This window comes from Cannabis sativa, chromosome X, assembly GCF_029168945.1.
Source record: "Cannabis sativa cultivar Pink pepper isolate KNU-18-1 chromosome X, ASM2916894v1, whole genome shotgun sequence".
NCBI lineage: Eukaryota > Viridiplantae > Streptophyta > Magnoliopsida > Rosales > Cannabaceae > Cannabis > Cannabis sativa.
In genome coordinates this window covers 66,241,517-66,265,777 of record NC_083610.1, presented here as the reverse complement: position 1 = coordinate 66,265,777, position 24,261 = coordinate 66,241,517, and the positions used below count along the sequence as shown (strand labels likewise).

The 24,261-nt window shown below is 31.1% G+C and overlaps 1 protein-coding gene and 1 long non-coding RNA gene across 2 annotated transcripts; one reads left to right on the top strand and one right to left on the bottom strand.

The window, feature by feature from the left end:
* Positions 1-6,690: 6,690 nt before the first annotated feature.
* Positions 6,691-7,841, bottom strand: LOC115713724 (strigolactone esterase D14). The gene is made up of 2 exons (XM_030642207.2): positions 7,468-7,841; positions 6,691-7,320 (listed from the first exon to the last, which is right to left on the bottom strand). The coding sequence occupies exons 1-2, from the start codon at positions 7,839-7,841 to the stop codon at positions 6,891-6,893; spliced, it is 804 nt and encodes a 267-aa protein (XP_030498067.1). The 3' UTR covers positions 6,691-6,890.
* Positions 7,159-8,217, top strand: LOC115713730 (uncharacterized). Its single transcript, XR_004011008.2, has 2 exons — positions 7,159-7,298; positions 7,472-8,217. It is a non-coding gene; the product is annotated as an uncharacterized LOC115713730 (long non-coding RNA).
* Positions 8,218-24,261: the final 16,044 nt, after the last annotated feature.

The window sequence follows — 24,261 nt, the reverse complement described above, 5'->3', positions numbered from 1 at the left end:
AGAAACGAAATGCCTTTGACTGGTATTTTGGAGGTAGAGTTGTTCGATGTGTGGGGTATAGATTTCATGGGACCTTTTCCATCATCCTTTAACAACTTGTATATCCTGTTGGCTATGGACTACGTATCAAAGTGGATGGAAGCAGCTGCAACACACCAATGATGGTAAAATAGTCTTGTCTTTCCTTTAAAAGTATATTTTCACTCGGTTCGGAACTCCTCGAGCAATCATCAGCGATGAAGGGAATCATTTTTGTAATAAACAGTTTGAGGCATTGTTAGCAAGATATGGAGTCTACCATAGAACAACCGTACCTTACCATCCACAAAGCAATGGCCAAGCTGAGATTTCCAACCGGGAAATTAAGTTGATCTCAGAGAAAACGATTCAACGGTCTACAATGGATTGGTCAAGGAAACTAGATGATGCATTGTGGACTTACAGAACTAAGTTCAAAACACCTATTGGGATGTCAGCACATAGGTTGGTCTATGGAATAGCCTATCATCTACCGGTGAAATTAGAGCAGAAGGCATTTTGGGCGATGAAAACCTTGAACATGGATCTGGTAGGAGCAGGAGAGAAGAGACTGCTACAATTAGATGAGCTTGAAGAATTCAGAAACAAGGCATATGAGAATGCAAAGATATATAAAGAAAGGACAAAGAAATGTCATGACAGAAATTTAGTTAGAAAAGAATTTTAACCTGGGCAGCAAGTCATACTTTTAACTCAAGGTTGAAACTTTTTCCTGGCAAATTGAAGTCAAGATGGTCTGGACCGTTTACGGTGGTCAAGGTATTTCCATATGGAGTTGTTGAACTGAAAGGCGAGAGCCCATAAACTTTCAAAGTTAATGGACAACGGTTAAATCTTTACGTGGGAGGTCACATTGACCAATTCAAGTCCTCCATCATACTGGCGCGTCTTTGAAGAAGAAATTCAGCATCTGACTATATGACAATAAAGACAGTGCTCTTGGGGGGCAACCCAAGTGATTTCATTTACTTTAATTACTTTTGAGACATTTGTATTTTCATTTGTTAGCATTTTAATTTTTGTTCTTTAAAATTTTCAGACATTTGTTGTTATTTTAAAATAGTGCAAAGCGTGAAAAGTCAAAAAAAAAAAAAAAAAAAAAAAGAAATTTTTTTTGGCCAATCCCTAGTAGTTGCCGCTATCCTTTCCAAAGTCGCGACCTTTTCCAAAGAAAATTTCACGATCGCGACTATGGTCGTGACTAGGGAAGGTTGGCAAAAAGTCGTGTTTTTGACCATCTCATAGTCGCGACCAATTTTCATGGTCGCGACTATGGTCGCAACTTGGAATTTTGGCAAAATGGTGGGTTTCAATCATTGAACTATGGTCGTGACCAGCATATTATGTAGTCGCAACCACGGTTTGCATCTAAACCCTAAATTACCCATTTCACTTATAAAAACCGATTTTTACCCCTCATAACCTAAACCTAACCCTCATTTCAAATTTCATTCTCCCTCTCAGTTGCCCTCTCACTAAATCACCTTCAAATTTCAAATTCTTCATTCCACCCATAAACTCTCACCTCCAACCAAATCCCTCTCATCATTCTCTTATTTACCACAAAAATTACACCCCAATTTCCTCATCCTCACCGAAATCTGAATTCGCTATTTATCATCTTCAAGCTTGGGAAGATCTTCAACAATGGTGCTTCATTAAGAGATTTCTCACTTTGTAAGTGCTAATTTCAAAAATTTTCTATTTGGGTTGGTGAAATTAACACTATTGTCAAATATTTGAAGAGTGGATTTTAGGTATTAAAAATTTGTGATTGGAATTTTGTGCATAATTGGGATTTTGTGGATTTTGTGTGTGATTTATTTTGCAATTTTTAATCTGCACTTGTTGTATTGTTGATGGTGCTTTGTTTTGTGAATTGGTGTTTACTGGGAAGTGAAGAATTTAGGGAAGTGCTGTCAAAATTACCAAGAATTTGTGTTGGGATTATTTGTTGTGGTTGTTTATGAATATGGGACCAAAAGGAACTAGGGTGAGTGAAGAGTTTGGTTCATCATCCAACCCATCTCGATTCGCTCAAAAGTCGCCTTTCGACAAGACTTGATTTGTAAGTGAAGCGGTGCAAGAGAGGTTCCTCAACTTGAAGGATAAGCCTTACACTGAAGACCAGGGAATTGACTACACCAATACCCCGCTGAACTGCCAACCAAGGTTTGAAATTATTCGGCGTCAAATTGATAGCTTGAATTGGACCACCTTTGTGGATGCCAAAGAACGAGCCAATGTCATTATGGCTTGTGAATTCTTGGCTAATTGGCCTGAAAGGAAGAATGGCATGGTCAAGGTTCGCAATAAGGAAATCCTATACACGTCTGATGCTATCAACATGCCTTACCAATTACCAGATCATACTAAAGATGAACAATGATTGAGAGTGATTGAGGGGGATGAAGAACTTGACTATGTAGACATTGTTCAAACAGTTGGGTCCCAGAGTTAAAGTTTCATGAATTGGATGGGTCACCGAACTTGCTTTATAGGTGTGAGATCAATCTTGTGGCCAAGGTATGGCTCTACTTTGTGAGTGCCCAATTGGTTCCTAGCAAGCACTTCTTTGATGTGTAGATTGATCGCTAAAAATATGTGTATACCATCATGAAAGGGTACAAGATAAATGTGGGCCAAGTTGTTCGTAGAAGTTTTGACTTAATGGTTCAAGGTGTCACGGGAGATGGAGTTGGGTTAGTTGGAATAATCACTGACCTTTGTGGAACTTATGGGATAAGACAACTATCTTATGACAATAAGGTGATGTCACAAAGGAAGATGGATGTGAGCATGGTTAATAGGCTCAAGGAGCCTCATCCTTATGGGAAACCCCCACTTGATGCCCAACCACAAGGTAGAAGGTGTCTTGTTGGCCAAGAAGAAGAAGACGAGGACATGCCACAACGATTGACCGGTCCCATTAATCCAATAATGTAATACATGCATGCCCAGCTCAACTATATTATCCAACAGAACAATCATATATAGAATTACATGGTTCAAAGGAGTATTTATGATGACGATCAAGTCACTCAACTCAACTCTCCTATCACTCGCATGGACATTGGGATCGAGGATCCCAACTATTTGGCACCACCTCAATTTCACCCATATGATCAGCCGCCACCACCGAACCCCTTCTGATGGGGGTCTCAAATAAGTCTCTTTCCCTTTGGCTATTATACCACATTGGGGACAATTCAGTTTGGGGTGGGCTTAAATTATTTTTTTTGTGGTAGTTTATTTTGTTTTAGTTTAGTCTATTTATTTGGATGTTAGTGGATTAAACAAGCTGAAGATAATTTTGTGCTGCTGTTAATTGTGAAATGGATTGAAATTTTAAATTGTGTGCTTGATTCTATTAACTCTTTGGATTAATTCAGATGCTTGTAAAGACTTTGTAGTGATGAAAATTGGCAATGTGTAAAATATGTTATAATTGTTTTACTTTGGTTTGTGGTAAGATTGACTGAATTACTTAGAACTTGCATGTCTTATTCTCTTGAAGCGAAATCTTTGACAGCATTTACTAGGAATGTGATTTAGGAAATTTTTGGATAGTTTGAGCCTTTCACGCCTAGCATTAAATGAATATCCGTAGTGAACCCTTTTGAGCCTAAACCTGTTGAACTAAAAATATATCCACACTGTGTTCTATCCTCATTGTATTTTGAATGATACCATAACCTGGATAATAAGTTTGGGAGAATAAAGAATAGTGTGAGTGAAAGTGTTAAAAAATAAAAATTGCGTGACTGAGAAAGGTTTGAAACAAAAAATTTTAACCCGACATCACTTGAAAATTTTAGAATAGTGTTTGCTCTCGAAAAAAAAAAGAGAGAAAAAAAAGAAGAAAATCAAGCGAGAGATCAAAAGCTAAAAGGTGAAAAAAAATAAGTGATGTTTGGAAATTGTTAAAAAGTCTCAATTATTGTATTTGTGGGAACACTTCAGAAAGGTCTTAATTGGTGAAAAGTTTGTGGGTTCTAATATGCTTATGGTATTTTTAGCCAAAATGTCTTTCATTTACCGAATATCTAAGCTATCAATTTCTAACCTTAAAAGCCCTTTTGATTTCGAAAAAGATGTTGTCAACATTAGTGGAGAGAGGTAAGCATGCAAGCATATTAGCCATTGGTTTATGGACTGGTTTTAATGAGTAAAACAATTATGATATTAATTCAATACTGAAGTTAATTTGTATCTGTACATTGTTTGATAGTATATGAGCATCCTAATTAATTGTTAGAGTTTTTAGAATTGAAATTCTAGTTTAGTTAATGGAAGGAAATTTCACATGAGCCAGTAGTATTATAATTGTTTGATAGCTTAGTTAATCGAGTTTTAGTGTTAGTCTTACTCGAGGGCGAGTAAGAATCTAGTTTGGGAGAATTTAGTTAGGCTAGTTTTAGCCTAACGTTTGGGTCAATTTTACAGTTGTTTTCTTTGTTAATGTTATCTTTTGGAATAGTTTTACGCTTGATTTCTTTTGTTTTAGATCCCCGAGGTATTAGAGTTCAAATTCTATCAATTGTTGAAAAGACGGGGCAAATTGTAGAAAAATCTACTGAAGCTGATAAGTATGCTTCAGTAGTCGTGACCACCATTTTCCATGGTCACGAACCTTTTTCATGGTCGCGACTATGAGGCATAGGCAGAAAGCTTGATTTTTAAGTTTTGCCTATGGTTGCGACTAGGCTTTATGTAGTCGCGACTATGGGCTAAACACGGGAATTTTGGACAGTTTTGGAATTTTTCCATTCAGAGATAGCAATCCTAATTTCTATTTAAGGGGCTCGTGTTTTAGAAGAAGGATACTCAGAAATTGTAACCTAAAACTGAACAAGGAGGCAGAGGAAGCACTTGCAGCGATCTGAAGCAAGATCACCAACTAGTTCTTTCTTAACTCTTGATTTCTATGTTAATTTCTGTTTTAAATTTGATTGTGGAAATTATGAACTAAACTCCTATTTGGGGAGATGATGAATGTTGATTGATATTATTTCTTAAGTTAATGATAATTGTTATTTCTCTTTTCTTGATTGTGAATTTATCTATATTTGTGTTTAATTCCATGTTTGAGATTGATCACCTTAGGCATGCTTAATGATCCGAATTCAAAATCTGAAAAGTGAGTTTTGGGAATGCTAAAATTGGATGAACTAGGTTTTGATGTGAAACGAAAATATTTGCATAGTCTTAGTGGCATTGAGATTATTGTTTAATGCTGATTATATGTTAGTCTATTTCAGAAATGATTAGATAACATGTGATTTAAGACCTAAAAGATTTGAAAAGAGTTGGGTAAATTATCTGTCATTCACTTTAAGAAAGAGAATAGTAATTATCATTAACAATTAAGTAATTAAATCAACATGATTCTTTTTCCTAATTTCTCATCCTTAAACACATTTATAGCTTAATTTTAGTTTATTGTATTTTTTATTTTTATTGTTATCAAAATTATTATTTACCAAATAGAAATATAAATCTAATTTAGTGGTATTCGGTTTATTTCTTTATAAAATCGATATTATTTGTGTGAATATTATTTGATTACGTGCAATAAATAGTGTTACTATTCATATTTTTTTCGTACTGCTGGATCACTTTCCTCTAAAAAAAAAAAAACCTCAAATTTTTTTTGAAAGAAAGAACAACGTCAATTGAGAATCATTCTAGCCGAAAGTACATCAGGAGGTGGGTCACCCCATTGTGGAATAGTTTGCACAAAGACAAATTATTAAAATATAACTATAAATTATATTAAAATCTATATATTGTATGACTCAAAAAAAAAAAATCTATATATTGTATAAATATTTATTAATTATTTAAATTTATATAGCGTGTGAACTTTGAGCGTATGGTATAAAAGTCTAAATTGGCTTATAAAAAACAGAAAAGTGAGAACTCGTCTCTAATCCTTTTGGATAAGTTAGAACATTTTTTTTTGGATGAACGGATAAGTTAGAAATTGGAGTACACGAGTTATAGCAACGGATACATCCTCTTATATTTATTACATCTACATAGTTTTAATTAATATTTTTTATATAATATGATGTATTTATTTAAAATATTTTATAATTAAAAAAAATTTAATATATAAAAAATAAAATTTAAACAGTATGTTATATTATAAATTTAGGACTTTTTTACTTTTACACTTTAATACATTTTTTGTTGTATTTTTATAAAATTCTACATAGAAACTCCTATTACAACCACTTTAAAAATCTAAACCATAATTTAACAAAAAAATAAAAGAATAATATATAAAATAATACCCTATAATTTTTTTTATAAAATATCATAAATAAGTACCATATATACTATTATATAATAAAACTACAATTATAACTCTTTAAACATCAAACTACATACCAAAAAAAAAAAAACTCTTTAAACATCGGAAAAAAAATAACCAGCACCCTAAATTATAAAATACAAATTAAAAATTATTTTCCACCTAGATTATTTTTTTTATTATTATTATATTTTTTTTGTTGATGAGTTCACCTAGTTTAGTTTTGTTTGCCCAGAAAAAGCTAAAACATGGGCAATCCAATTTTTACAAGCACATTAAAAAACTGAAAATAAAAATACAAAGATGATGTTTAAAAAAAAAAAATACGAAGATGATAGAAAACCACGTGATTATCACGTGGAGATTCTTATCCTTCACCGGATTTAAGAACCAGATAATCGAAAGTCCAGAAACTATCATCCACATATTATTCGCCAAGTGTCAACATCTCCTTTTGTTTTTAATAACCATAACAATCATACAATTATTATTTTAATATTTTAGGGCTGACGCCAAAGCAGAGGAGGCAAACTCACCGAGTTAGGGCTCGCCGGAGCTTTTGAGCAAAAAGCCACGGAGCACTCAAATGTGGTAAATGACCCTCCGTTTCAAGCATTTCGATTGTGTTACGGCCACCCAAATGGTCTCTCAAGTAGTCGGCCACTGAAGCCGGAACCGAGACGTCCTTATCGGTCTGCATTATACAACAGGGCACCTTGACTAAGCCCAAAACCCCTCTCAGATCACTGTTAAAAACGGTTCGTGACACAAATAGAGTGATATCGGGTCGCATATTGAAAAGGGTTCGACTGAATTCCCTGACTGCCTCCGGTACATCCGCCCCGACTGCTAGCGGAGCGAACCCGCTTACCCACGCTTCGTAATTAGCTTCCATTGCCTTGAACACCTTCTCTATCTCGCCTTCCTCGAATCCACCGTGGTAATCTTTGTCATTTAAGAATCTGTAAAGCAATTACCCCCAAATTGTTTTTGGTGTTTTTTTTCATAGTCTTTTCAAATTTTCAAATCTCAAGAAATCAAAACTGAATTTTTGGGGATTAGGGTTTTTTTTGTTAGAATATTTTTACCACTATCATATATTATTTTACCTAGGTGAAGCTCCGACTAGGATGAGCTTGGAAAAGAGGTCGGGGCGGCGAATAGCAGCGAGAATTCCGATCATGGCAGAAACGGAGTGGCCGACATAAGCGCAGCGATCGAGATTTAGGGCGTCGAGAATATTGAGCAAATCGTCGACGAAGGCATCGAGAGTGGTGTATCGCCGGAAATCGAAGTGAGCCGGGTTGACGCTTCCGGCGCAGACGAGGTCGTAGAGTATGACACGGTAATTTGGGGTGAAGTAGGGAAGAATGCGTTGCCAAGCCGATTGGTCCGTTCCAAACCCATGTGCCAGCACTAGGTTTCTGGTACCCGACCCGACGACCCGAACGTTCAATGCCTCCAAGATATTGTTGTTACCCATGTCCGTACGTATCTTTTAGTTCTCTCTCCCTTTGTTTTGGTCTCTCTTCTTTTTGTGTGTGTGCTGTAAATAATATAATAGGATGAGAAAAAAAAAAATATTAAATTATATTTATATTTAAGATAATTAGGTGGAGAGGGGTGTTGGGTAGGGTAGGTATGCTGTGAGGACTTGCTATATGTTTTCCTGTGTGGATTAGATTAGAGGTTGCTATTTATAATGGGAAAGGAGTATCTTGCACAGTAGACCCTTTTCTTTTTCTTTACATATTTTTTATTTTTCTGGTTGTAGAAAATGTGGGATATGATATGATGGAACTGATTTTTGTGGGATTGGATTTGGATCACGGCATTCTGTGGGAGAGTTTTCATTTTAATGTGATGTTTCTCTTTCGTGATAATATATATATATATTTATATCGAAGCAACATAGCATATTGAGCAAAAATATTAATTAGAGATAATTTGGCATTTGAGTTTGATAAGATTGTGAAGCTAACTGTACACCCTACCTATTATAACCTTTGCATTTGGGCACCCACCACACCACCAGAATAGCATTATCTAAAAATTAGAAGCAATTCTTTAAAGATGTGGTCTACAATCACTTTCCTAGCGTGTCCTTATTATTAACCTTTTAATTTTTTTTTTAGTGTAGTGGAGTGGTGTCACTCCAATAATATAAGGATTTTGGGTTCCGATTCATAGTCTCTCCCCTTTTCCTACTCCTTCCTCACAATTGAGTTAGCCTCCGTGGCTTATCAACCTTTTAAATTCTAACTACTATATTCTTTCATATTTATTTTTCAGTCCTCCTAATAACATGTATACGAGAAATAGAAAAATAAAAGAGCACTTGGAACAACCGTTTCGAATGAAACTTCAAACTCAACTAGTTTTGATCTCAAAATCTCATTATATTACTTACGAGCCTTTCGAGCTCCTTTCTATGATCTTATTGTCGTCTTTCATCTTTGGTTTTTCTTTTTTTGGTGTGAATGGATTTTCTTTCGTCTTTATAGCTGCCACTGTGAATTTAGCAACAAAAAATAAACGACAAATAATAATTAGAAAAGATAAATACAAAGGAAAAAAAATTGGGTCGCAGTCTTTCATTCATCTATAGTCTTGTGTACTAAAGTCCCATAATAAATTATTGCACATGCATGGACTACAGTTCTTATTAAATTGATTACAAAATCTTGTAGGATATTCTATTTTTGTTTGTATATGTAGTATTGTTTAATAGCTTAATATATATAGGGAATTTTACAAAAATACTGCTTTTTGACCAAAACTTTACATTTATACTGGGACACGGCAAAAACAACTTTTGTACTGCCCAAACCCAATTTCATTACTTTTGTACTGCCCAAGCCCAACATCATTTCATTTCATTTATACTGATATATTATATATAGTTTTATTTTATTTTTGTGGTCTAACTTCTTATTAAAAGATAGGAACACATCACTGAAAGCAACAACATGCACTTCATTATATATATACACTAACATATATATTACTTGAATTTTTACAAAATAATGATTTATTAATTTCCCAGATTTTTTTTTTCATTGCATATTACATATTTATACTAGCTATAGTAGATTAGCACAGCATACCTATTTATAATTACATATTTATTGTATATCTTAATAAAATCTAATACATAAATTTTATTTATTACATTTTAGAATAAATGCATATATTTTGTTTATATTGGGAACTATGATATAATATTCTTTGTCAACTAACAAAAATAATAAATTAGATTTAATTAGTTCTATATTCAAAATTTTAGTGCAAGGCAACACATATGATATGAATATATATTTTTTACTATACAAAAATACTGCCACACGGCAGAATTAACATTTATACTGTCCTCCCCTTTTTTTTTTCTTTTATACTGTCAACAACAAAACAAAAGTATGAGGCCTCCATCTTTGACAATCACAGACATAACCACCACAACAACACCAGGACACCGGAAAATAACCATTAATTCCGACAAGAATAAACAAAAGCAGTAAAATCGACGTCAATAAATAATCATGGCAAAACAACGGTAAAACAACACTAAAACAATCAAACAAAACAAAAGAAAAAAATGATTAAAAAAAACAAACAATCTGCTGCACAACCTCAACACCAGATGCAAAATCAACTATATTTGCAAGTCTATTCCTAGAAAATTATAAAAAAAAAACTACTAAAACAACACTGAAACAACACAAAAACAAATGAAGCAAATATAACTACTTAGAAAAATATAAAAGAAACACACACCTCAAAACTCTCTTGTGAGTGAGCTCGTCAAATATATTTATAGGAGAACCAAAAGAAAAAAACCACAAAAATAGCCAAAGAGAACGAAGAAGAAATGTATTTATAGCCTCCATCTTCCACACTCACAGACATAACCATCACAACAACACGAGAACACCCAGAATATACCTATTAATTCCAGCGAGATGGAGCAAGGGCAGTGAAATCGGCATCAAATAAATAAATCATGAAAAACAACAGTAAAACAATACTAAAACAATAGTAAAAAAAAAAAAACAATAAAAGAAAAAAATGATCAAAAATTAACTATGTTGTGCACATCCTCAATACTAAATGCACTATATTTGCAAGAAAAGTTCTAGAAAATTAGAACAAAAAAAAACCACACTAACTCTTATATTTTCAAAAAAAAACATAACTAAGAACTTCAAAAAATTAAAAAAAAAAAAAAAAAAAAGAAGAAAAGAAAAGAAGATGAAGAAGAAGAAGAAGAACTAAACATGAAAAAAAAAATAAAAATCATGAAAAACAACAGTAGAACAATACTAAAACAACGGTAAAGATGAAGAAAAAAAAAACTTGAAGAAGAAGATGAATATTAGAACATGGGGGTGAGATTTATTTGAAAAGCTAGAAGATAAAGATGATGAAGAAGATGAATAGTGAGAAATGGGAGTGAGATTTTTAAATCTATTTAAATAAAAAAAAAAAGAATGAGACATGGAGTGTGATTTTTAAATTTATTTAAATAAAAGAAAAAGTAAAACATGCCACTTTTATGACACATCCCATCAACCTTTTCATCAAAATAATAATTATTAAATTATCTCAAAAAATAATAATTATTAAATATTAAAAATAATAAATAATAACTTTTTTTTTTTGAAAGAAAATAAATAATAACTTTTATATCCATTAAAATAAAAAATTAAATAAATAATTGAGCCCATATCCCAATCAATCTAAAAAAAAAAACAAAACAATAACATAAAATTGAAAATTGTTGGCAGCCGAAAAAGAAAAAAAAAAAAGTTGGCAGCCGAAAAAAAAAAAAAAAAAAAAAAAAAAAAAAAAGTACAAAAGTTATTTTTGGAGTGTGACAGTATAAAAGAAATAAAATGGGAAAACACAAAATTTCCCTATATATATACTGACACAAAGGGTTTTACTAATTCGTAAGAACTAGGAAAAGAAATTATGTATTTTACAAGCATAGGATTGATTTATAAAGTCTTTCAAAAAAAAATTGATTTATAAAACACTCTTATATCCTGTGGCTAAAATGAATTGAAAATGAATTGAAGGGTAGAATTTGTTCAAAAATTGGAAACCGATTAATATTGTTTTAAATTGGTCCTAATTTATAATATTTTAATAGTATGTCTTCTTTTTCTGAATTGTACTATTTTTATAATATTTTTGTTATTTGTCATTGCACATAATATCAAAACCTTTTTAAAAAAAAAAAAAAAAAAAAAAAAAAAAAAAAAAACTATTTTTTTCACCCCTAACTAAATTAACCCCATTTTATTTTTAAAATTATTAATATGCACCCCTAGTTACCAAATTATTTATGCACTCCACTCATTTTGTATAGGAAAATTCTATTGGTATCCCCTACAAAATGATAAGTATATCTTAATATTTAAAAAAACTAAACTTAAAATAATTTTTAAAAATAACTCTTAACATTTTTAAATTTTTTCTCATATTATTTTGTGTTAATTTCAATATTCGTTTAATTTTTATTTTGGGTAAATAGCGGCATAAGTACTCAAAGTTTTAAGTTTGTAAGCGGCATAAGCCCAATGTTTATTTTAAGCGGCATAAGTACCCAATGTTTGTAAAACTGTAATTTTTCTCTAATTTCGTCAATACAAACTCTGTTATTTTCTTGAACAGACCTCATATAAGGTCCAGATTCTTGATCATTGGGTTTAGATAGAAGCATGTAGTATCATTTACTTCCAAATCTTCATTTAATAAATTCAAAACGGAGTCTGTACTGACAAAACTAGAGAAAAATTACAGTTTTACAAACATTGGGTACTTATGCCGCTAAAAATAAACATTGGGTTTATGCCACTTACAAACTTAAAACTTTTTTTCTAATAAAATTTCACATAATTTTTTATATTATATTTTTGTTATAATATTTGAAATATAATTTATTTTGTTTGATAGGTATATTTTTTAAAGATTTTTTCAGTTTTAACCTAAAAAGTTTACAATATTACAAAAATACTTTTAACTAGCCAAATAAGTAAATATACAACCTAAATTAAAAAAAAAAAATACACAAATATCACTTACACACACCTTCAACTTAGGATCCATGCTTCTCGGACAACCATCGGGCAACCACGCAGCAACCCAACGCAACCGAAACGAAAATTCAACTAGAAAGAGAATCACCATTAATTTCGGCGACTTCACCTGAGAAGACGACCATAATCAATCAAAACATGGGTTGTTTCAAATTCATGAAAAAAGTGTATAAAAATTACCACGAAACTAAAATTCAACTAAAAATCTAGTTTAATTTGTATAAAACTAATGTCCTGACTTTAATTTTTAGATTCATGAAATGCAGATCTCAAAAAGTTGAATTGGAGTTCCCAAACAATCTAACTTAAGTATAATCCAAAAAAAAAAATTGCATCAATATTATAATAAGATATTTATCCTGGTGCATTTTCGTTGTTTTCCAAATTTTTAATAGTGAATTTGTTCATATTAAATCATGAAGAGACATGTAGATAGAGTTACTTACATGAAAACATTGTTCTGATTTTTAATATTTTATAACAGTTACATTATCGTTGCATAAATATTTTGCTAACAGTTATTTCTCCACATATTACTATTAAGTTATAAGTAATTATCGATCAGTGACAAAAAATACTGACAAATAGTCTCTTACGTATACACATTCACAGTTTTACATTTTTTAGTTACAATTAAGTTGCATGTTAGTTGGCTCGCAACATGAAGATAGTATTATCTTTATTCTATTTTGTGATGGTTTTACAGTTTTACAGTTTTACATTCATGATGATCAAGCTAATTAGGAGAGTTGAAGTGGCTTTCTATAAAGATAGTATTATCTTTATTCTATTTTGTGATGGTTTAAGATTGTTTTAAGTATTTTTATACTAATACTAAATTAAAATCAATTAATTAAAAAAAATTAATAATCAATGACTTATAGTATTCTAAAACAAAAACAATTCATATGATAGTTGTAATATTATAACATATGTATTAACTATTTGTATTCTACCATTAAAAAAACTATTTCTATTATTTGTATTTATTTATGAGATTTTTCATCATCATCAAAAATTTTCATCATTTTTGCCATAACCTTGCTCCATCACACTAATTATATGCTAATACGAGTGATATTAGAGCTCACATAAACAAGCTCATGGCTTGTTACCAAAAGCTTAAGGCCATAGGATTAGATTTTAGTGAGGATTACATAATGTGATTTCTGATGGAAACCATTTCTTCCCAATTTGATTCAATCAGATCAAATTATAATGCTCAAAAAAAGTAATGGACTATTAAGGAGATGGCTGCTATTCTTATCAAGGAAACATAAAAAAGGGAAGAAGAAGAAGTATCTCTATAGTAACAAATCTAAACAATTCTCATAAGAGAAATATTATAAGTGTGTATGTAAATTTACAGTATATATTAAGTATTTAATTTATATTATGTGTTTTGTCTTAGTCATTTAATTTATAAGTATATGTTTTTACCTATGTATATTTATCATATAGTTCCGTCTATTCAATTCACCTGTAAGTTTGTATGATTTGTAATTTATTTTATATTTGGGTTTGTGGTTGAAAGCTTTGATAGTTTTTTAAATGTAAGCCAAGTTAATCATCGTCATATTAATATGTGGCTTGTGATAATTTATTGTTCATACAATTTGTTTTAGATAATCGTTGGACTCTAAAATATGCAAAAGCTCAAACAATTAGGATGGATATTCGAAAACTATAAATTAAATTTCAGCACATATAATTAAGAATTAATTATTATTTAAATATATTAAATACATATTTTATTATATTATATAAAATATCAAATAAACATGAGCACTATAGTAAATAATAATGTGTACATTATTATATATACTATTTTTTTATTGCTGTATTATTTTTTCTTAATTATGAATTGTGAAGAGTAAAAAAGATATATATATATATATATTGAAATATTAAAAATAAATTATAGAATAAACTATTAAAATATTAAAAAATTTATATACATTACTATTATTATTATTATGTATACATTCTTTTATAATATGCATGAAATGTAAAAGTTTTTTCTTTGGTCTTTTTAATGAGGTATTAAGGTTGATGTTTAAAAATAACATATATCACTATTAATTATCATCAATATCTTAATAATTATAAAAAGGTAAGAAAATATACATATTATGATTTTTTTTTAATATTTTAACATTTATTTTTTTGATAATAAAGATTAAGATAACAATATCATTAAAGTAGAAGGTAAAAATTATCTATTCTAAAATATTATTTATTTTTTATACATAAATAAATTAATAGACCACGTAATACAAGTAACATATAAATATAAAGATATATATATATATATAACACTTTTTAATGGGTATTACCCATGAATGTTTACTAAACAAATTTAACTATAAATATTAATTTTAAAAATATCAAACTATCGAATTTTGATCTAATAACAAATAATGAAATCACAAATTTGAATTTCTATGCTTAATTTAACTACTTAATTAGAAAAATATATCAAAAAATATCTCTTTTTACACTATATCAAAAATATGTTCATACAAAAATATTTAACTCAAACTCAATTTTTTCTTTTCTTATTTTTCTTGCTAAAAAACTTTTTTTTTAATTTTTTTTTTATCGATAGAACAATCTCAGCCCATATGATATAAAAGTGAGAGATTTTTTTTTAATTAGATAGAAAAATTAAGCATAAAAACTCAAAATTTTCTAATTTTACCCATTCATGGATAATACCCATTAAGAGTGTACCCATATATATACATATATATATGTGTGTGTGTGTTTAGAGATATCGAGTAAAAAATTTCTAAATTTTTTTTTTGAGTATTACCATAAAATATCAAAAAGATTAATCGAAAAATAAAAAACTGTAAACCCTTGCAATTTTCTATACTGAACTTTATATATAAAAGTTATATATATTTATTGGGTAAGACTATGGTAGGATTTAGCATAAGTTCCCTACCGGTAGGGAAGCTTTTTTGACCATTGATTTTAGATCATGTGGTCATTAAGATATAAGGTGTATACTTTTACGATAGAACTGCTTGTATACAATTAAAACTTTATACATATTATAATAATATTTAATTATATATTTATTTTTTAAAAAATAAAATAATATTAATAATTAAAAAAAATTATTAATTATTAATTAAAATTATTGTTATTATTTTTTCAAAGTTAATTTAAATTATTTTTATATAGGTATTTATTTTCAAAAAAATAATTCTATTTACGAAGTTTGCTATTAATTTTTTTATAACTTTATTTTTGGCGTGTTAAATTTTTTGAAATTTTTAAAATTTTACAAAATGTCTTAAATAACTGTAATGTACACGACCATAAAAAAATAAAATAAAAAAGTCCCTCGAATATCGGAACAGATAAGGGTGCATCAGTGCTCCAATTTTAGAGGGGTGCATTTTAGAATTTTCATAATTAAAATTGCTAAGAACTACCAATAAATTGGCTTGGTCGGCCACAGGGCAGACCCTGAGTTGAAATGGGCTATAGGCAAAAAAAAATTTTTAGGCCCCTACTATAAAGATAAATGGTATTTTTAAAAATTATTTAAAAAAATATTTATATTTTTTAAAAGGTATTTTTTTATTTGGGCCCCTAATATAAGTGGGGCCTAAGCACGGGCCTAGCCCGCCTATACCTAAGGCCGGCCATGATTGGCCACTACAAAAATGAATAAAATAAAAAAAAATTCATCAATTTTTTTTTTTTAAAAAATCATCATTAAACAAAAAGAATATGAACTTATAAAAAAAAAAAAAAATATGAAATAATCCTATGTAGATGCTGAAATAAAATTTGTGTACAATCAATTATTTTTAATCTTTGATTGGTCCAATTTCCTTCCTTATAGCATGAGGTAAAAAGTATATCCCCTACTACAGAACTTCCCTATATTTATATATATAGGGTAAATCTACTATAGGACTTAGTGGTTTTACCTTATGCTATAGGGAAATAAATTAAGTCAATCAAAATTAAAAAAAAAAATAGATTGTATACAACTTTTGCTTTTGTATGTGTTGAAGATTATTATACTATATTATATAATATTATTATATTGTTATTTTTTATTTACGGTAAAAGTTATGAATATATTAACAGTTGGACTCTTAGGCTTTGGTTTCAACACTGATATAGTGCATATATGTAATTTTAATTTTTTTTTTATCATGAAAAAATATAAGATTATTATAAAAAATCTTACTTTTAGTCACAACAAAACTTATAACTAAAAGTAAAAAATTGTGACTAATTATTAATCATTATTCCTATGTTGTGACAAAAAGGTCTGTGGCTAAATGTATTAGTCACAAAAATTACAATTTGTTGTGACTAAATGTATTCAGTCACAATACTTGTTGTGACTAAAACTAAATTCGTGACAACTTGTAAATAAATATTATGTTTTAGTCACAAGTAGCATTTTGTTGTGACTAAAAGTCACATTTAGTCAGCAAAGACAAGTACTCGAAGTGGCTTAGGCAGCAAAGCAAAATTCAGTGGATCAAATTTAATGATGAAAACTCTAATTTCTTTCATATGGCTATGGAGAATAGAATCACCACCTTTGTTAAAGATGATAAGATTATGGACAACTTTAAGGAAGTTGCATTGTCAAACACTTTGTGAAGCACTTTAAGACTTTTATGGGATGCAAGAGCAATGGTTCTTCGAAGATTGATCTTGAAAGTGCCAAACAAGAAAAGTGTCTCAACTTGGAACAACAAGTCCATATGATTAGACCCTTTAATAAGGGAGATGTCAAAAAAGCTTTGTTTAGTATTCACCCCTGCAAAAGCCCGGGGCTTGATGGATTTGGTTCAGGTTTCTACAGAGACATGTGGAGTAAGATAGAAGATGATGTTTCTAATGTTGTGTTGGGTTTCTTCCCTAATGGTAGGCTCCCAAAGCACTTCAATAAAACAGTTATCTCCCTCATCCCTAAAATTACAAACCCGACTTCAGCAAAGGACTACAGACCGATAGCTTGTTGTAACACATATAAGTGTATTTCGAAAATGATTTGCTCAAGACTTTCGGCTGGGTTTCGAAATGGGTGTGCTAGGGTTTTGAATGGGGGGACGACACGTGAAATAATGAAGCAACAGTTTGTAAAATTTAAGTTTTACAAATGCATTATCGTATTTGCTTCGGTGCACAACCGTAGCAAATATATTAACCTCAGTTTTCAACCGAAGCAAAAGAGATTGGCTTCAATTTTGCACTGATGCAAAATGCAAAAGGCAATTTTTTAGATTGCCACATTTTACTTCGGTTATACTTTTTGCCTCAGGGTACGACCCGACGCTAATTATTATCTTTTAGCTTCAGTCACACACTGAAGCATAAAATCTCCCCTTACTTTTTGCCTCGGTCAACCATTTTGGAGGGACGTGTTGACCGACGCAAAAAGTACTTTTTGTAGTCATTAATCAAGGTGCGTTTATCAAAAATAGATTACTTGCTCATAACATCATGATTTTTCAAGATCTTCTTAAAGGCTACACAAGGAAAAATATTTCAGCTAGATGTATCATGAAGATTGACTTAAGCAAGGCCAACAACACCGTTGATTGGCAATTTGTTGAAGAGCTTTTGAGGTCTCTTTGCTTCCCCTCGCGCTTTATTAGCTGGATTATGACTTGTTTAGAAGGCACTCACTATCATTTACTGGTGAATGGTAGAATTCAAGGCAACTTTAAAGGCAAGAAAGGCCTTCGTCAAGGTGATCCTATGTCCCCTCTTCTTTTCGTTGTTATTAGTATCTCACTAGACTTTGTAGTCAATTTGCTGGGAAGAAAGGGTTCGGTTACCACCCGATGTGAAAACAATTAAGATTAACAAACCTTTGTTTTGCTGACGATCTTGTGATCTTTTGCAAAGAGAATTTCAGCTTGGTAAAGCTTATCCATGAAGCTTTCTTGTGCTTTTGCAAAGCTATAGGTTTAGCGCCTAATACTTACAAGTCTCAAATCTTTTTTGGAGGGGTTAATAATGAGACTAGGTAGCAGATTCTTGATCTAGTCAAGTTCGAAGAAGGTGGCTTCCCTCTTAAATACTTGGGAGTCAACCTTCGTCCTACCAAATGGAAGTTTGCTGATTGTGGTATAATTCTTGACAAGATCGACAAGAATCTTAATTGTTGGGCTAGTAGAAACTTGTCCTTTGCGGGTAGGGCCCAATTTATTCACTCTGTCTTGCTTGGAATAAGGAACTTCTAGATGAGCATATTCATTATTCCCTCTAAGGTAACGGGTGCCATTGATAAGAGTTGTCGAGATTTTCTGTGGGGTTCTAATGGCAATAGGAGCAGGCTTCACCGTGCCTCTTGGGAAAAAGTTTGCCTCCCTAAGGGTCTTGGTGGAGTTGGCTTCCTAGCGGTAAATATTGAAATAAGGCTCTCATGGCAAAATTTCATTGGGCTCTTTCTAACAAACAAGATTGCTTATGGGTTAAATGGATCAACTCCATATATTTGAAGGGTAGAGACATATGGAGCTTCCCAAAGACTCAAGATACTAGCTGGTATTTTAAGAAATTGTTGAAGCTTCGGGATTTTACAAATGAGGCTATGTTGAGGCTTGCGGTGACAGGTACCAAACTCACAGCGAAGGTTTTCTACAACCTTCTTGTAGAGAAGCCGAAAGTCCAGTACTCAAGAGGCATTTGAGACAACTTGTTGCTGCCTAAACATAGATTTGTTTATTGGCAAATCATCACACCCAAGTGCTTACTCGAGATTTTCTTAGTAGGATTTTACCGCTGCAAAACATCTTGTGCCCGGTGTGCGAAAGTGAGGCTGAAACTCACGAGCACATTTTCTACAGCTGCGTCTTCACTAAGCAGGTGCAAAAAGAAGTGAGCTCTTGGCTTGGAGTTCACAGTTGGCCTAGTTCGAACACTGTGACAGTCAGTAGTCCCGTGATCCGTAAGGGGAAATACCGGGTAAGCTGTGCAATCCCACACCGCCTGGGGAAGGTCAAGTGGGATGATTCTAAGGCTGTGTAGGTATGGGACTACACAGTTGAGGAGGGCTTAAATGGATTAATTGGTACTACCTATACCAACAAGGTGCATCTTGTTTTTCGGTAGCCCATCTCGAAAGAACTCCACAGTTAAGCGTGCTTGGCTTGGAGCAATTTCAAGGATGGGTGACCTCCTGGGAAGTTTTCCCAGGAAGCGTGCGAGTGAGGACAAAGCATGCTGGAAACACTTGTGTTGGTCTGTAGGGTCAGTCATCAGTCCATGAAGCAGCCAGAGTGACGTACTTGTGTATAAGAGCCATTATTCCGTGGGTGTAAGGGCCCAATGGAGGCTTGAAGCGAGGACGTTACAAATGGTATCAGAGCCTTGACCCAGCCGGAAGTGTGGTCGACGAGGACGTCGGACCCCGTAAGGGGGGTGATTGTGACAGTCAGTAGTCCCGTGATCCGTAAGGGGAAATATCGGGTAAGCTGCAATCCCACACCGCCTGGGGAAGGTCAAGTGGGATGATTCTAAGGCTGTGTAGGTATGGGACTACACAGTTGAGGAGGGCTTAAATGGATTGATTGGTACTACCAACAAGGTGCATCTTGTTTTTCGGTAGCCCATCTCGAAAGAACTCCACAGTTAAGCGTGCTTGGCTTGGAGCAATTTCAAGGATGGGTAACCTCCTGGGAAGTTTTCCCAGGAAGCGTGCGAGTGAGGACAAAGCATGCTGGAAACACTCGTGTTGGTCTGTAGGGTCAGTCATCAGTCCATGAAGCAGCAAGAGTGACGTACTCGTGTATAAGAGCCATTATTCCGTGGGTGTAAGGGCCCAATGGAGGCTTGAAGCGAGGACGTTACAAACACTGACCTTAGTTACAGGTGTAATTTCAAGAAGTAAGACCTCCGAAACCGTCTCTTAAACATGGTGACAGCAGCTGTCTTTTATCAGCTGTGGGCTAATGGAAATCGGTGTATTTTTGACTTGACTTGTGCTGCTCCCAAAAGCATTAGTTTGGAAGTTAGAAATATTGTTAAGCTTAAAGTTTTGAGTAAATGCCCCTTTAAAAGGAGCCAAAGAAATTTGTATTTACTAAATGTAATTAAGAGTTGGTAGTCCTTTGCTTTTCTTGGTGGCTGTCGTTTGGTTGTTGTTGGCTTGTGCCTTGTTTGGTTGTATTTTGCTTGTTTTTTGAATAAAGTTTCCTCTTTTTCATAAAAAAAAAGTCACATTTAGTCACAAAAAAATTATGTTGTGACTAAAAGTAACAATTTTTTTGTAGTGACCTTACGCACAAAAAAAGACAATGAATTACTTTTTTTTTTTTTTTATAAAATTACTTTTTGGAAATTATTTAAGTTCGTTAGTTTAATTTGAGTCATAATTATTAATTTTTTAATTTGTTGGTAAAATTATGTCTAAATAAATTGGTAGCAAAAGTACGTAAGTAACCAATTTTTTTATAATTAATTATTAGTATAAAAAAATTGATAGCAAAATTCGTAAGTAAAATTATTTTTTGAAAAATAAATACCTAAATAAAAAACAATTCAAATTAATTTTTTTTAAAAAAATAATAATTTAAAATTAAAATTAATAAATATTTTAATTATTAATATTATTTTATTTTTTAAAAAATAAATATATAATTAAATATTATTATAATATGTATAAAGTTTTAATTTTATACATGTAGTCCTATCATAAGAGTATATACCTTTACATCTTAATGACCACATGATCTAAAATCAATGGTCAAAAAAATTTTCCTACCAGTAGGCAACTTATGCTAAGTCCTACCATAGTCTTGCCATATATATAAATATATATATATGGAACATTTCTTAATGGGTATTACCCATGAATGGTTACTAAACAAATTTAACTATAAATATTAATTTTAAAAATATCAAACTATCTAATTTTGATCTAATAACGAATAATGAAATCACAAATTTGAATTTATATGCTTAATTTAACTACTTAATTAAAAAAATAATTCTTTTTACACTATATCAAAAATATGTTCATATAAAAATATTTAACTCAAACTCAACTTTTTCTTTTCATATTTTTCTTGTTAAAAAAGTTTTTTTTAATTTTGTTTTTTACCGATGGAACAATCTCAGTCCATATGACATAAAAATGAGAGATTTTTTTAGTTAGATAGAAAAATTAAGCATAAAAACTCAAAATTTTTTAATTTTACCCATTCATGAGTAATACTCATTAAAAGTGCACCCATATCTTTATATATTAAAAGTGCCTATCTAACGGCATTTCTTGGTTTAACAGAATATACTTAATATTCTGTTAAATTTAACGATTACGTTTGATCTCTCCTTAATAAATAAACCCAATAATTAAACCAAAAAATTAAACAATCTTTTAAATATTAATAATCTCTTTTTAAATTAAAAAAATCATCTTACCCACATCTCTCTCTAACAAACTTATCTTGGAAGAATATTAATAATTTTTTTTATTTATCTTTTAAAAAAGAAAAATATGGATAAAATGTCTATATTTACCTTATATGAGTATTTACCTTATATGTTTGTGCTTATTTTTAGTTTTATTTTTAATTTTACCACCAAGAGGAGAAGGTTGAAAAATATTAGAATATGAAAATATTATTAGTGCTTATTAGTAATTTACAAAGAATGTGAAAGTCTATAAATATATAATTGTGTAGCTATTATTAGATATGAAATGAGATAATAGAACTTTTTTCAATTAAAAGATTAATGTACATTTTACTATTAATAACATACATTATTATAACACAATTATATTTTACTTACTAAATATACTGACACATATTTTATTTTTATAAAACAAATCATTCAAATAATTATATACTATTTTAATTATTAATTAAAATAAAAAACTAAAATATTAAATAAAACTAACACTACGTGGCTTGGCACGTAACAATCACCTAGTATATATAAATATATATATATATATATATATATATATATATATCTTAACATGGACGCACATAACATAATGAAAGAATTATACATAACGTATAAATATAAAAATATATATAGAGTAAAATGATTTTTCAAAATTATTTTTTGAGCATTACCATAAAATATCAAAGAAGGATTAATAAAAAAAAATTATAAACACACTTCTAATTTTCTATGCTTAACTTTATATATATATATATGATCAGACAATATTTAACTCTAAAAGCCTATAGTGACACGAGATGAGGGACTCTAAAAGAGTTTAGTGACCCATCCTGAAGGGTCACTAAGTACAATCTTTCCAGTCACCCACATTAGTGACGCGCGACAAAGAGTCACTAAAAGGTTTTGTTAACTCAAACTTTTCGATCTCCTTGTTTTGATGATTAGCAAATATTTGATTATTATTTGTTACTAATGATTTATTGATTTTGTAGCAAATTTAAAAGAGAAAATAAATATTTTGGTATTTTTACCAAACTTTTAAAAGCAACACTAAATGGACTCAACAAGCATATCAAGAGCAAAAGATTCATCAAGGGATCAACAACTCAAGACCCTATTCAAAAGAGGTCTTCAAAATCCCAAAGTCAAAAAGTCAACCCGAAAGTCAAAGTCAAAGTCAAAGTCAAGGTCAACTCTCGGGAAAAATCAACTTGGGATCAAAAACATGCAAATCAAGCTAGGAGGCTTATCTACATCAAGACTACTCAACATTAAATGGTATAAATCTAATTTAGTCTTGTTAAAGTGATTTGCATAGCACACTAAGTTTTTATAAATTTGAATTTTGGCCCATTCACTAACTTGTGCAACAAGTTTTCTCACACGATAGTTCAAAAAATTTTTTGATTGAATTTCTAAATCACATTTTGTTTAACTAAGAGAACAAAGTTGGAATTTCTGAAATCAGATAATCGAGTAAGAAGTTATGCGCGTTTAAGTCCCGAAAAGTGGCATTTTTGCCTTTGGTCGCCCATCCGGAATTCGGTTGGCAATAGGAATTCCGGTTGTAATCAATCCGGAATTCCGGTTCCCATCCGGACTTCCGGTTCATGGCTGACCCCACCTCGGGAAACGTGCTAACGGCTATAAACGGCTAGTTTTTCATCAAACACTATATAAACTCGATTTTTCTTTCAAAAAATAAGTTGGTTGAGCATTTATTACATATATCTAACCTATCTAAGTGAGATTAAGGAGCTTCTAAGTTTGAAATCCAAACCAACACATTTCACACACTTTGAGCCAAAATTTGATTTTATTCATCTTAAGTGTGCTTGCTTTTCACTCTAGGTTTCCATTGTATCATCATATTTCTAGAGTGATTTTAGCTTGTATATCAAACACATTTCCATATTGTGATTGAGGTGAGGTTGGCACCGGTTTTGTAAACAACCCGGAAATAGTGAGATTGGCACTTTAACAATCCGAGAAAGAGGTTAATAGTCCTCGGGGGTGCGAAACTATTGTAAGAGGTTTGGAAATACCTTGGTGAAAATTTCCGGTTGTAAGGGTTAGTCAAGCCCGTTAACTTGGCTCGATATTGGAACTCAAAGCTAGGTCCATAGCTTTGAAGACCAAGGACGTAGGTGGCATAGTTCTACCGAACCTTGTAAAAATCGAGAGTTTGCATTTTCTAATCCTTAAACTCTTTACTTTACAAGTTTAATTATTTGTCTTAATATATTGCTTGCCATACTACTTGCTTTTACTTGATTAATTGACTAATTGCATAATTTTGTGTTAAGAGTTTTAATTTTCCGAAATTAGTTTAAATTTCCAATTCACCCCCCCTCTTGGAAACATATCTTGGGCTAACAATTGGTATCAGAGCAAGGG

Excerpts from the sequence above, each read along its gene's own strand:
- LOC115713724 (XM_030642207.2), bottom strand. The coding sequence starts at position 7,841 with ATGGGTAACAACAATATCTTGGAGGCATTGAACGTTCGGGTCGTCGGG. Across the intron at positions 7,321-7,467 it reads CTAGTCGGAGCTTCACCTAG|ATTCTTAAATGACAAAGATT; the intron begins GTAAAATAATAT and ends ATTGCTTTACAG.